Source organism: Protopterus annectens, chromosome 6.part1 (genome assembly GCF_019279795.1).
Source record: "Protopterus annectens isolate FY-2018-M chromosome 6.part1, PAN1.0, whole genome shotgun sequence".
NCBI classification, from domain to species: Eukaryota; Metazoa; Chordata; order Ceratodontiformes; family Protopteridae; genus Protopterus; species Protopterus annectens.
In genome coordinates, this window is record NC_056738.1 from 205,140,072 (window position 1) to 205,153,583 (window position 13,512).

Here is a 13,512-nt window from a genome sequence, read left to right on the forward strand (position 1 = left end):
ACTGCCAATCCTGAGCAGACAAGGTGATCCGGGAAAAGCCGAACTAGATTCCTGGACATTGTCGATTTGGTGGGGTAATCTCATATATCTTTTTGCCTTCCCTCTGAACGGGCAGTGTCCCAGGTTCTGTTGAGTGCCATGTTCCCTTGCTTGGAAAGTGGACGCAATGCCTTTTTCCTGGAAGGGGATGTTTTGTAGACCTTTTGACCCCCTCTTCTGTTACCAAGAGTTCTGCACAAGATCATGTAGGACAGGCTCAGGATGTAGTTGGTGTCACCCTTTTGGCCAAGACTGCACTGGTTCCCCCTTCTTTCGTCTGGCCAGGAACAGCCATCACACATTACCTCGCAGGAGGTCTCTTCACACAACCAGATTTGAGTATGTGCTTCAGGTGTTGCAGGGGGCTAGAAAAGCCACTAATAAAATTAACATGAACTGTTCTTTTTCTTCAAGTTTCGAAGTCAGTTTGTGCAAGGCATTTTTCATATTGGGCCCCAAGAAAGCCTAGTCCTCCTCGGGACCTTAAATTTTCTGTTAACGCCACCATCATTTGAGCCCCAAATTTTTGTCCTTGCAGTTCTGTACTTGTAAGATTGTTTTGTTGATAGCTTGTCTGCTTAAGTGGGTTTTTAACATTAGGTACTCTTGGCAGTCCCCCCTACACTTCCAAGAGTTTCTTTATACTAATTCCTTTTATGCCAAAGACTGTTAGATTTGTATTTGAATTAGACCAATTCTCTCTCCCTTTTTTCCTCCCTTCGACAGAATGATTCTTTTCTTGGATCTGCATGGACAGCAGAGATATTACCTGGTTAAGACTAAGGATATTAAGAAACTGAAGCAACTCTTTCCATTCCAAGAAATTAGGCTTGGCTGTTTCTAAGTAAATTTTACTCTTGAATTTTTAAGACCAGTTTGTTTTGCTACTCTTTACCTGGAAGGCAGATTTCTTCTTTGTGCTTATTCTACTGGAGCAGTTGCTTCCCATTTTTCTTTTGTTTTTTTCCCTTGGGTCTGGATACTAGAGCCATTTTGGAATCCATTTGGTCTTCTGTTCATACCTTTACTAAACAAAAGTTGAATACCACTTCTAAGGCCAGAGCTGGTTTTGTTAGGGCCATCCTACATGGGTTGTGTTTTTGAGGCTGTTCTGTGGTTTCTTCCTCCCATACTTTCCGGTAATACTTGTACTCTTCCAATAGTAAAGAATTACTGCAACAGTGATAAGGAAGGGCATAGTACAGCTGTATAACAGTAGATGATGTGCTTCTCACTGTTGCAGTATTTCTTCCCCCACCCTGTTAGGCTCTTTTCATTACCTTCTGGCTGAGGGGGTCTTCCCTTTCTGGATGCACATTTTTTGCATTTGGTTTTGTTTATTTCTGGGGATTACTTGCTTGTTCATCACTTGAGCAGCTTATGACTTAAGATGTGAGATGTCAGTACACTGTGTGGAAGGTGCAAAGGCTCTTCTATGCAGGCCAGACATTTGACTTTCCATAGCAGGTTAGTCCCCTTGGATGGGCCTACTTGCTTCTGCAATATTCCTTTTATGGTAAGACTTTGCATAGGTGTACCGTCAGAACTATTGACTGCATGGTTTTGAGAATTTAAGGAGCTGTACGTTTCTTATCAGACTTGACCAGGAATATTGACCTGCACCTAATTCCTATACATCTATTCCCTGTTTTTGACTATATGTGCATCTGTTTGTTACAAAGCTTGCTTGATTTAGAAAACCATTTTAGTATTAACCATCTACTGTACAAATTTTCAGCATCAATCTGGTACAGTTTTGTAGAAATGGTATGATGGTTTAATTTTTCTTTTCAGTGCATTTATTATGGATGAATTCAAAAGGAAGTACTCAAATGAAGACACACTAACTGTTGCTCTGCCCCACTTTTGGGAACATTTTGATAAGGAAGGCTGGTCAATCTGGTATTCTGAGTACAAATACCCAGAAGATCTTACTCAGACTTTTATGAGCTGCAATTTAATAACAGGTAAAGGCACTTGCTGTCAGCTTAATTGTTACATGTTTCTCATTGACAAAAGTTTTTTAGCTTTACTTGCTAGAAGTGGAATTACTGGCTTCATTATTTTCTACAAGTGCGTGTTATGGCCACGTGTACAGTACATTTAGTGTTTTGCTTTGCTTTGATGTCCTTCATGGATGCATCTGCAGTCATAACAAGTGGGTTGTCCTGTCGTCAGGCAGCCCTGCAGTCGGCCGGATTCCAAAGTCCGGGTCCGGCTTCGGCTGATGTCGCACTCCACCCGGCGTCATCTCTGTTGGTCTTCGGGTATAAAAGCATCAGCCGGCGCCATTTTCCCCAGTCTTTCTTGCCGCGTGGCGCCCGAAGCAGAAGCTGTTCGCAAGTGCCGGTCGGTCGGATCCAGAGATTACTTCTACCGAATACTACTTCGAAGACTTCTAAAGCTAAGTACCCGTTGGGGACTCTTTCTTGCCTCAGCCGATGTCAGAAAAAGTTAACAATTGTTTAACCTGTGGGAAACAAATACCTCATAAAGATTTCCACTCTTACTGTCTGCCTTGTTTAGGCCCAGCCCACGACGTAGCAGCCTGTTCGGCCTGTGCCTCTTTCAACCGAGCGCTTAGGCGTCGGTCGGAGTTTGCAGAACAGTTTTCGGTACTGATTTTGCGTACATTATGCCGTCGGATCCTCCGACTACCCAATCTTCAAAAGCGCAAAGATAAAGACCGACACTCGCGGTCCGTGGTTTCGGCGAAACCACGGCAAAGCAAACGCGAGTGTCTCGGTTTCGGCGAAACCGAAAACTGCTCAAAGTACAGCTGAACCTATTCTTACAACTGAGGCCCCTGCTAGAATTCTTGAATCGACCTCAGAAATTTTACCCACTACGGTGGTTGACTTATCAGACACCATCCTTGGATGTCTCTACCCCAGCACGTGGTGCTGCTAGGCCTCCAGCAGCCATGTCCATTAAGGCCTTCGCCAGGGCTAAAGCAGCCAAGACTACTAAATCAGTGCCTGTTAAACCCCCTCATCCAGGCCCTCTTCTAGTTCTCAAATGCTTTCTTTGGCAGAAGATTTAATTTCTTTAATTAGAGGATCTCAATCTCACCCAGACAGGGCCTCTCAGCCCCAGAGAAGAGACCTAGGGCAGAGCGCCCTGAGCCAGTGTCTTCTGATGATTCTGCTGATGAATCAGACATAACTGACCAGCCTGAGGTTCCCTTCTCCAATTTTGAAGATTCTGATGCTGAAGAATCCATTCCAGCTGCTTCCCCACCAGAAGAATTCTCCTTTGGAAACCTTGCATGCCATGCGAGAACAGTTCCAATGGCAGCAACAGGATTTTTCAGACTCCAGAAAAAGACTTAGGACCTTTCTGCACCTCCCACAGCACAGGCCCTTAGCTATACCTCCTGTTCTCTCTGTGGTGGATGATGCTTTCAGTGATGTTTGCTCGCTCCAGATTCTTTACCCCAGCCCTGCCAAACCAGACAGATTTTACAGGGTGCCAGATACTCATCACCACCTTTACAAGGCCCCACTTGCAGACCCAGAAACTATATCCCAGGGTCCCAAGGCAGTAGCCGACCACAGCTAAAACCCTATTCCTTCTGAAAGGGAAGCAAGGTCACTAGACAGATGGGGTAAAAGGTCTACACTTCAGCTATTCTCTCAGCTAGAGCTTTAAACTGTCAGTTTCACATGATACAATACCAAGAGTTTATGCTTGATCAGTTAACTAAAAACTAACTACTGATGAATCTCTTGATAAGAAATATGTATTAGAGATGGTAAATAACATACAACAGGTTAGCAACCATTCCTTAAAATGTGGCTATGATGCACTGGAGGCTTCATTTAGATCAGCCATGACAGGCACAGTGATAAGAAGGCATGCATGGCTAAAGGAACAAGCTTTACCGGATCATGTTAAAGCTAAGTTGCTAGATGCTCCTATGGACAAGACAAGTTTGTTTGGTACACCTGCCCAGCAGGTTATGAAGAAAATGGAAGAAAAGGCAAAATCTGTTCAAACTGTTAAAGATTTCTTGCAGGTTCAACCCCAAGGTTTAGCAGGAACTGGCCTGCCAAAATTGGTCCTTTCCTGACTCCACAAAATTTCAAAGGGGCAGGAATAGGCGTTCCAGAGGCAGAAACCAATCCAGGCGAGGTGCCTACAGAGGGCGACAGTGGCAAGGTAACAACAGAGGCACAGACACAGCCACTGCCACTACATCAGCACAACCACAGTGACTTAATCCTAAATCCGCCTACCAGGGAACAAATAGCAGCTCCTCTAGGCGGAAAGTTAACCTTATTTTCAAAGAACTGGCACTACATAACAAAAGACAAGTGGATTTTACAAACCATAGATCAAGGTTACCGGTTTCACTTCCACACTTTACCAGTCAAAGAGGAATGCCAAATCTACCTCCAAATCAAAAACAGAGGCTCTACGCCAGATAATGGAGTTAGCAAACATGAGAGCTGTGGAAAGAGTGCCAACAGCAGAACAAGGAAAGGGTTCTACTCCAGACTATTCCTAGTTCCAAGAAAGGAAAAAGTTGGAGACCAATTCTCACCTGTCCACCTTAAATACATACATCATTGTCCCAAAATTCAAAATGCTGACCCTACAGCAACTTCTTCCCATGCTGGGCAAGGAGTCTTGGCTGGTAACTCTAGATCTCAAGGAGGCATACCTGCACGTCCCCATTCGACCAATCTGCAGAAGATACCTCAGATTTCTTGCAGGATCAGAGCACTATCAATTCTCAGCATTGCCCTTTGGCTTATCTACTGCCCAGAGTATTCACAAAATGCCTGGCATCAGTAATCGCCCATTGCAGACTACAAGGAATTCAAATTTACCCATACCTGGACGACTGCCTGCTACAAGGGGACAACAAAAGCAAGCTGACAACAGATTTACAAAGGGTCATTTACTTGCTACAAGGACTGGGATACACAGTCAATTTACAAAAGTCAAGGCTGATACCATCCCAAACAAGGACATTCTTGGGCGCGGAATTGGACACAGTACAACAAATGGCATTCCTGACTACAGAAAAACAAAAAGAACTTCCTCTTTACTTCTTGGCACTAACAAAACTGAACAAGTTAACAGCAAGAAAATTTCTACAGGCCTTGGGCTTCATGGCATCATGCATAATCTTGGTCCCATTTGCCAGACTACATATGAGGAAACTACAGTGGTACCTAAAGAATTTATGGTCCCAACACAGACACAGTCTAGAAACAGAAATCCCACTAATTCCATGCTTAAAACAGGAGTTCCTATGGTGGGCTCAGGCATGCCAGTCAAACCCAGGCCTGCCCTTCCGCAGATGTCAACCAAGCCAGACCATCACAACAGACGCTTCAGACCTAGGATGGGGGCCCACATGCTAGACAAATGCGTGCAAGGATTGTGGACACAGGATCAACTTCACCTGCACATCAATCTAAAAGAAATGCTGGCAGTAAAACTGGCAATCCAAAAGTTCAAACCATTCCTCAGAGGGCCAGTTGATGATAAGGACAGACAACACCACAGTCATGTGGTACATCAACAAACAGGGAGGCACTCATTCATACCCCTATGCAGAATGACCTTGGAGCTGTGGACCCTGGCACTCAGCTACAACATTCAGTTACAGGCAATATTTGTACCGGGAAAGACAATACTCTAGCAGACATACTAAGCAGAACCACTTCGATGCCCACGAATGGAAGCTGCACCCGGACATCTTCAAGACCATCTCAAAGAAATGGGGAATGCCACAGATAGACCTATTCGCATCACCTCTCAATCACCAGCTCAAAAATTCTGCACAAGGACATTCCACCCACTAGCATGGAAAGTGGACTCACTCTCCTTCAACTGGAAAGGCCTAACAGCATATGCATTCCCACCTCTTCCTTTGATACACAAGGTACTACTAAAAATCAAGGAAGAACGTCCAAGGATAATCCTGATAGCCCCAAACTGGCCAAGACAACACTGGTACCCACTACTGAAGAGCATGTCTCGAACAACATGTGGCCAATACCCTGATGCCTTTGATGTTAACTCAGAACAACTACAGCATCATACATCCAAACCTAAAACGCTGCAACTGACTGCATGGAACATCACATAGCAGCAGCTAATCCAGAACTTTCCCAAAGAGTTAAAGACATTATTCTTGAAGCACGCAGACCTTCAACAAGAAAGAACTATGCTGGAAAATGGAAAAGGTTTGTCATTTGGAGTACCGAAGAGGAAAAGATGTGTCAAACATAGATATGCCTAACATTCTGGAGTATCTGGCGAACTTCTTCATTCAGGCCTGTCCTACTCCTCCATCAAGATACATGCATCAGCTATTTCAGCAGAATACAGCTTTGATCCACCTGTTTTTTCGCACCCTTTGCTCAGGCAGTTCCTCAGAGGAATCAAGAATGTAAAACCTCCAAGGAAACCACCATTACCAGCTTGGGACTTAAACTTTGTGCTAGAAAAGTTGACACTAGCACCCTTTGAACCAGCAGCAACAGCAGACCTACAACACCTGTCATGGAAAACTGCTTTCCTACTGGCAATTACTTCAGCAAGGAGGGTTTCAGAACTACAGGCCTTAATGGCAGTGCAACCCTTCCTAATCTTCCACCAAGATAGAGTGTCCTTGAGGACTAATCCTACATTTATGCCTAAGGTGGTATCCAGAGTATCTTTAAACCAGGCAATCCACCTACCTACCTTCTTTCCCAACCCACAAAACAGAGGGAAAGAATACTGCATACCTTGGATGTACATAGACAGCTACGCTACTACTTGGACAGAACAAAAAATAGCAGAAAGACTGACCAACTTTTGTAGCCTATGCAACAGGAAGGGAAGGAAAAGCTATTTCCAAACAGACAATCTCCAAATGGATAGGAAATTGCATACGATACTGTTACTCCTTCCATGGAAAACCAATTCCACAGAACATAAGACCTCATTCTACAAGGGCAACAGCCACTACCACAGCCTTCTTACGAGGAGTGGCAACCAAAGACATTATTGAGGCGGCTACTTGGACCTCCGTGCATACATTTGCCAAGCATTATAATTTGCCTCTTTATTCCAGATCCCCAGCAGGGTTTGCCACTGCTGTACTGCAAGGGATCCTAAACACCCCATAATCTACCTTTATCCTCCTCCCTAGTTGGCTATGGTATTCTACCCACTTGTTATGACTGCAGATGCATCCATGAAGGACATAGTACAGTTTTGTACCTACCATAAATGTAGATGTCCGAACTGGATAGCATCTGCAGTCAGGATTACCCTCCCTCCTTCCCTCTGTGGTACTCCTAGGGTGTTTACCCTCCTAATAGCTAGCTGTCGGGGGGGAGTCTTTTATGGTGTATTTGTTTGTATATATGTACATATATGCTTATTGTTGTGTTTACCTCTATCTATTTGGAAACATTGGCATCTATCCAAATTTTACCCTGCAAGAGGGCTACTGGCATCTGGGGCAAGAAACACTGAGGAAAATGGCGTCGGCTGATGCTTTTATACCCGAAGACCAACAGAGATGACGTCGGGTGGAGTGCGACATCAGCCGAAGCCGGACCCGGACTTTGGAATCCGGCCGACTGCAGGGCTGCCTGACGACAGGACAACCCACTTGTTATGACTGCAGATGCTATCCAGTTCGGACATCTACATTTATGGTAGGTACAAAACTGTACTTTTTTGGGTCCAGCACTTGTGGAATTTCATACAGGAGCACATGCTTTGGTTCATCTGCATCAATTGAGTTGTTTCTGATAGGACTGGAAGAAGTTTTTGTGAATTAATCCAGGCAGTATTTTTCCTTTCCTTTTTGCTGTCATGTTTTCTTGGAGTAAGAATTTTACTTGTAAAGAAGTATTTTTCCTCAAAAGATGGGTATGCTTTCAAATTTTCATGATTGTCCTTTATAAAGCTTTGTTTTCCAGCATTATTTGATTGACCCAAGTTGTATCAACATGGCTGTAACTGCAGTCACTGAAACAGTCCAGTAAGTCTTGTATGTTGAATGAAGTGCTTATTTCACTGATTTGCCATGTTGAAAGTATCCAATTTAGTTTATGCTGCTTTAGTGCACAGTTTAGCCTGGTTTCATCTGACACCAGAAATGCCTAAACAAGGTTCTCTTATGGTCTGAGCACTCTGCCTCTTCTGTGACCCCTGTGAGCCAGTACTAATTGCGGCCAAGCAGACCATTGTCTGTGTGGGAGCACTCCCACGTACTATTGACACCTTCAGTTTCCCTGCTCAGGCTCTTCAGGTCTAGCAGACGAGCTTCACATGTGTTGGATTGTGTTCCTGAAGATGCAAATAGAAATGGGGTGTGTTGGGTGGGGGGTGCAGTGTGAAGGGTGCAGGCCCTCCTTCCCCAGCCCATTTTTTGGAGCCAGTGACTTTGGAGACATTACATGCGTCAGTCTGCTTTTGTTGCAGATTTGGTGCCTCTGCCTCAGTGCTGGAACCCTTGGATCTAAGCCAGTTGACACGTTCTGTGACCTAAGCAGAACTTGGTTGTGCAAAATTAATCCAGAGTACTGAACACCTTTGTCTGAGCTGCTTCTAACACCTGGACTTTCTTGTCAGGGCTTGTCCCCCTTCCCTCAGGGCCTCACCAACACTCTTGCTCCCGCACACAAACTGATTAGTGTGTCTTGCCTTCAGGTGAAGCCTTTCTTTGGTGGGGAAGATCTCTGGATTGGAGGTAGAATCTTTGGACCCAGTGGATGTCTGCTCTGTCTTCAAGATTATGGGAGGATAATCTGGCCAAGGCTGTGACAGTTTGAGAGAACATGCAAAATGATTTAAATCAGACTCTGGAGAGGGCTTTCTTGTACTCATTACAGCCGAGTAACGCCTCCAGGCGTTTCTGCAGTTACCTCCTACTCCTCTAGGCGTCAAATATTGCCTGTTCAAATTTGCATGAATTCCAAAGCCATGTTACATACAAGGTATCAGAATATTTTATCTTGAAGCATACATGTTGGCAAACACAACTGCATTGATATGACCTCTGTCAGTAACTATTTTTAGCACTGTAACGTGATAACTTAATTATTTAAAGGTTGAAGCCATGCCCACTGGGAGTTAAAGGTACACACTCAAAACAGCTCTCCTGGAGGGAATGAGTTAGTATCCCCCAAGGAAGTTACTTTTGAGGTCCTAGTGTCCACATGCCAGAGGGGGTAACTTGTCCCCCATCGGCTGTTTTAAGTGGAGATCTGAAGTAGTTAACTTCATTTGATCAGCCTGTGGGTTTCTGATCAGACATGGATTCGAGCTGGCAGCATACCAAGCAAAAAGCTCCGAGCTCCAAGCTCCTCCCCCTTACTACACTGCAACCTCCTTCCAATCCCCAGATTTCATTTGCCGCGGCTTTGCCAAGCACGGGATTCTTCGAGCTCCTGGCAAGTGTAGCAATCTTTTTCTACCAAGTTTTCTTTTTAGTCTAGTTTTTTGGTGCGTTTGTGTAACTTCCTTCGGGTGTTCTTTCTCCCTAGCCTTTATCTCCCCCTAAATCACCTTTGGTAGTTGTCCTTCCCTTAGTAGGCCCCTTTTCCCTTCAGGTGTGTCTGCGCATCTAGAGTATGGCCGCAAGTCATAAAATGACGTTTTCCAAGTGCCCTGAGTGTGGCCATAAGCTGTTGCCAGCGGATGGTCACGTTCAGTGTATTATGTGCTTGGGGGTTCCGCACCTTTCTTCGGGCTTCCAGATCTGTGTGGCCTTCAATCCCCGAGTCTTATGGGATAGGAGGAACAAGCTGATTCTGGCGGGTCTTATACCCTCGGAATCGGCTTCTTCTCCTTCCCCCTCTGTAGCGACAGCTGCGGCTGCCCAGTCAGCCGGCCCTCTTCCCATGTATGGGACTGACTCCCACTTTCTCAAGGAGAACAAGAGGCGAAGGAGGACAGGAAAGAGAGAAGGGAGAGAGAGAAAAAGAGAGAGAGAGAAGCCGCAAGCGGCAGGCCGAACTGGACCCCTTGGCCCCTCCTGCTAAAATTGTCTATTCTCACTTCAGAGTTTCTAAGCCTTCCTCCCCATGGCTCCGTTCACCACGTTTCTCTCTGGAGCTGGAGGAGGAGACCCGACCAGCTGTGAGGTCGTCGCTTCGGCCCTCCCAGCCGGCTACCTTGAAAAAGCAAATTTAAGCATACAGCTACAATCCATCCACCCACTAGGGAATCCCTCGTGATGGATTGGTTTGGAAAGCCTGACTTATGCTTCCAGCACTTTTTCTAGTAGACTGCTAAACTACGCCACCATGATAAAGAAGTTTCAGATGGACTTGTCCAAGCAAGGTTTTGAATCTGAAGAGGCCTCTTTCACTTAATTCACTGAAATGACTGGAAGCCACCTGCATTGTAATGCACATTACAAGCCTTTTCATTTAGTTCCTGCACTCTGCAGTTGATTGCACAGCCCTGCTGGTGGGGGTAGGCATTTACATGCGATGCTTTACCTGACTCATTTTGTGATTTTTTTTTTTTGACTATTTCATAGCATCCTTTACCAACCCCCCTTCCCCAATATGATCCTTGTTTGGGCCAGCAGTTAAGGAACACACTTGCAGAAGTAGGGATAGCAAGACTCTTTCCTCGTAGTAAATCTCTGGAGACCTTGTTTTGAACAAGGAGACCCAAATCATTTTGACTTTGAGCTTAAAGGTAGACACTGAGTTTTGCAACCCTGTCAGATTTTGAAAATCTGAGGTAGTCCCTTTAATGGATGCAGACCTGGAGGTTATGGAGCCCTGCAAAATCAGGGAGATTGCTGGCTGTTTTCTGACTGCCAGCAGTTTTCCTTGAAGGGCTTCCTGATAGGAGACAGTCTGCAGTCGTGTCACTCCACCCTTCTCCAGCCAACTATTTAATATGGGAACACCCTGGTTAACAAAGTTTGCTGATGACTGCAAAGTTGGTGTTGCACTTATTCTTTGTACACAGAAGGTACAATTTGAACTTGGACATTTCACAGTGCACTGGTTAAATTAAATGCTAAAAAGTGCAGTATTACATTTTGCAAATAAACCCTCCAGTCAGCTTATAGTAAAGAACATCCTACTCCAAAACAACCCTGGACCATCCTGTTGCAACAGTGGTCAGGAAATCCGGACACAGCTGATCTCAGAGTATTTTCTCTAGGTCAAAAGTTCTTATCCCTTTACAGTCTGCAGATTATGCCATCATAGAATACAAGGCACTCTGGGATGTCTTGCTAGACATTTTCAAGCACCTAGAGTACCCCAAAGGTTCCTGACAGATAAAAGGACCTGAGCTATTGTGAGGCTGGTGGCCTTGTCCATGTATTAAGTGTTCTACATACTTCTTGAGGGCAGTCTATCTTCAGTTTTTCTCAACACATACTAAAAATGTCAAGGTGGGTGCTGGGAAATGTATACATTAGAAAGGCACTCTTGGTAAACTACTTTTAGATAAGAAGCTTCCTACTTGCATTAATTCCACTACTGAGATGTCTTAACTCACTGTTGCAGTATTCCAGACAAATTGGGTGGATGTCAACTGTAAAGAGTACCAAAGCTTAACTTTCTGTGGATCGTATGTTTGTATGACCTCAGCTTCCAAGTATAGGGGTTATATAGATGGATGTAGTAGTGTAGCTTCTTGGACCGTCTTGCTGCCAGCCTGGATGCAGGTCTTGCCCTAATCAGACTGATCTTCACGTGTTCTGTGGTACCCTAGCTCCTTAAGAAAAATAGATTAAGTCCCCTGTTGGGAATCTTCCTTTACTTAGAAATTGTTTTGCTGTATCTGTTTGATATCAGCTAGGAGGGGTAAGTGTGAGTGCGGTAGTCAAATTCCCCAGAAAATAACTCCATACCCAGTGTCTCTTCTGTCTTGCTGTGGAGTACTGCTACAAGGCTTGCTCAATTTGCTAATACTTTGTGGCCGAGACTTTGCATTTCCATTTTTCCTTGCTCAGCACCTTGGAGACTCAACATCTTAAGCGTTTGGTCCACTTCAAGATGGCGAGTTGTATATCCCAGATGTGTATCCATCCTACAGGGGAAAATTTTGAGGATTAAGCCTGGCACTGTTTGCCCAGTCTTATTTATATATGCACCTGCTGAGGTTACAGAACCGAGTCCACCTCTGCCCTCTACTGTAACCCCACCGGAGGCCAGTAAGACATTGAGTCATAAGAGACCACTTCTAAGAAGGGGGAACAGCGACTCATCACTTCGGTGGGATGACAAGGCATCCTGCAGGTTATAGTCAGGGAGATTACTGGAATGTTTAAGTATGCCAAAGGTCTGAGTTGTCCCACTTGGTGTAGGTAGACTTCACACCAAAGAAAAAGTTAGAAGACGAATCTTGTCCAGTTACTCTTTCTTTACAGAGAAATGGAGGACTTCTCGAGGCTTGTATGGCCCTGAAACTACCTTCTTTGCTCCCCCATCTCTTCATCCTCTCATTCAGAAAATTACCATTTATTGATGAAGATGGAAGAGGAATACCTCTAACCATTCTGAATTGCTCAAAGAGCCACTTGCCTGGTAAGGTCCCTTCAGATGATAAGACTCCACCTCTTCTGACTACCCTGTGAAAGAGGCTTCTTTGGGGGAAGTGTGTTTTAAACATGAAACACTTGCCAGTCTAGACAAATTTCTGAGGTCCTGAAAATTTACTACAGTCTCTTGGAGGTGGCGCTCCTGCCCCCTCACTTGTCTCTCCTGTTCTGGAGGTGTTTTTGGATGCCTTCCAGTCTACCTCTGCAACTCCTGATCCTCAATCCTTGCTCTCAAAATGGCATAAATTCTGTAATGTTTAATGTGTGTACAGACCACAGGAGGCAGCTTCCTGGGTTGTCCTGGCATCAACCCCTCTAAGTTCCTTCTGTGAACTCATGAATGTGGGGCTTTGAAACTGTCAAAGCCCACTAGTGTGGCACTCAAACCACCTGTTATGCCTATGCTTAAGGTCAAAATAATTCTTGATAGTACCCTTAAGACCACCAAGGAAGCATGTGCCCCTCCTTGGGACAACTCTTTGTATACTGGAATAGCTCAGTCATCATTCAGCTTCAGCAAATCCCAAATTCTGCACATAGAAAACTATCTTGCTACTCACTCAGTACTGCTAGGAGATTCTCAGAACTTCAGGCACTCATAGTCATTACAGACTTTTCACAAGGACATGGTGTTCCCTGAGGGTAAACCCTTCTTTCATGCCTAAGGTGGTGAACAAAATGTCTCTAACCTGGCCATCGACGTGCCTACTTTCTTTCCCAACCCACAGAACAGGGGAAAGACTCCTGCACTCTTAGATGTACACAAACTGGAGTTTTTTGAATAAAACTAAATCTGTTCATGAGTCTGACCAACTTTTTCCTTCATGGACTCCAAACCTGGCGAGCCAGTATCCTAAAACCATTACAAGCTGGATCTCAGTTCCTTCTCCTTTATTACTATGTTTGCAAACCCCTGCTCACTTTCTCTTGAGCTCAGT

At 44.8% G+C, this 13,512-nt stretch overlaps 1 protein-coding gene across 1 annotated transcript in view; it reads left to right on the plus strand.

The window, feature by feature from the left end:
• The window catches only part of EEF1G (eukaryotic translation elongation factor 1 gamma), a gene marked incomplete at its 5' end in the record, with an annotated part of 807,249 nt that overhangs the window by 683,955 nt on the left and 109,782 nt on the right, over window positions 1–13,512 (plus strand). The window contains 1 exon segment of the mRNA XM_044075667.1: window positions 1,834–2,006. Within this exon segment, the coding sequence (XP_043931602.1) occupies window positions 1,834–2,006 (173 nt within the window).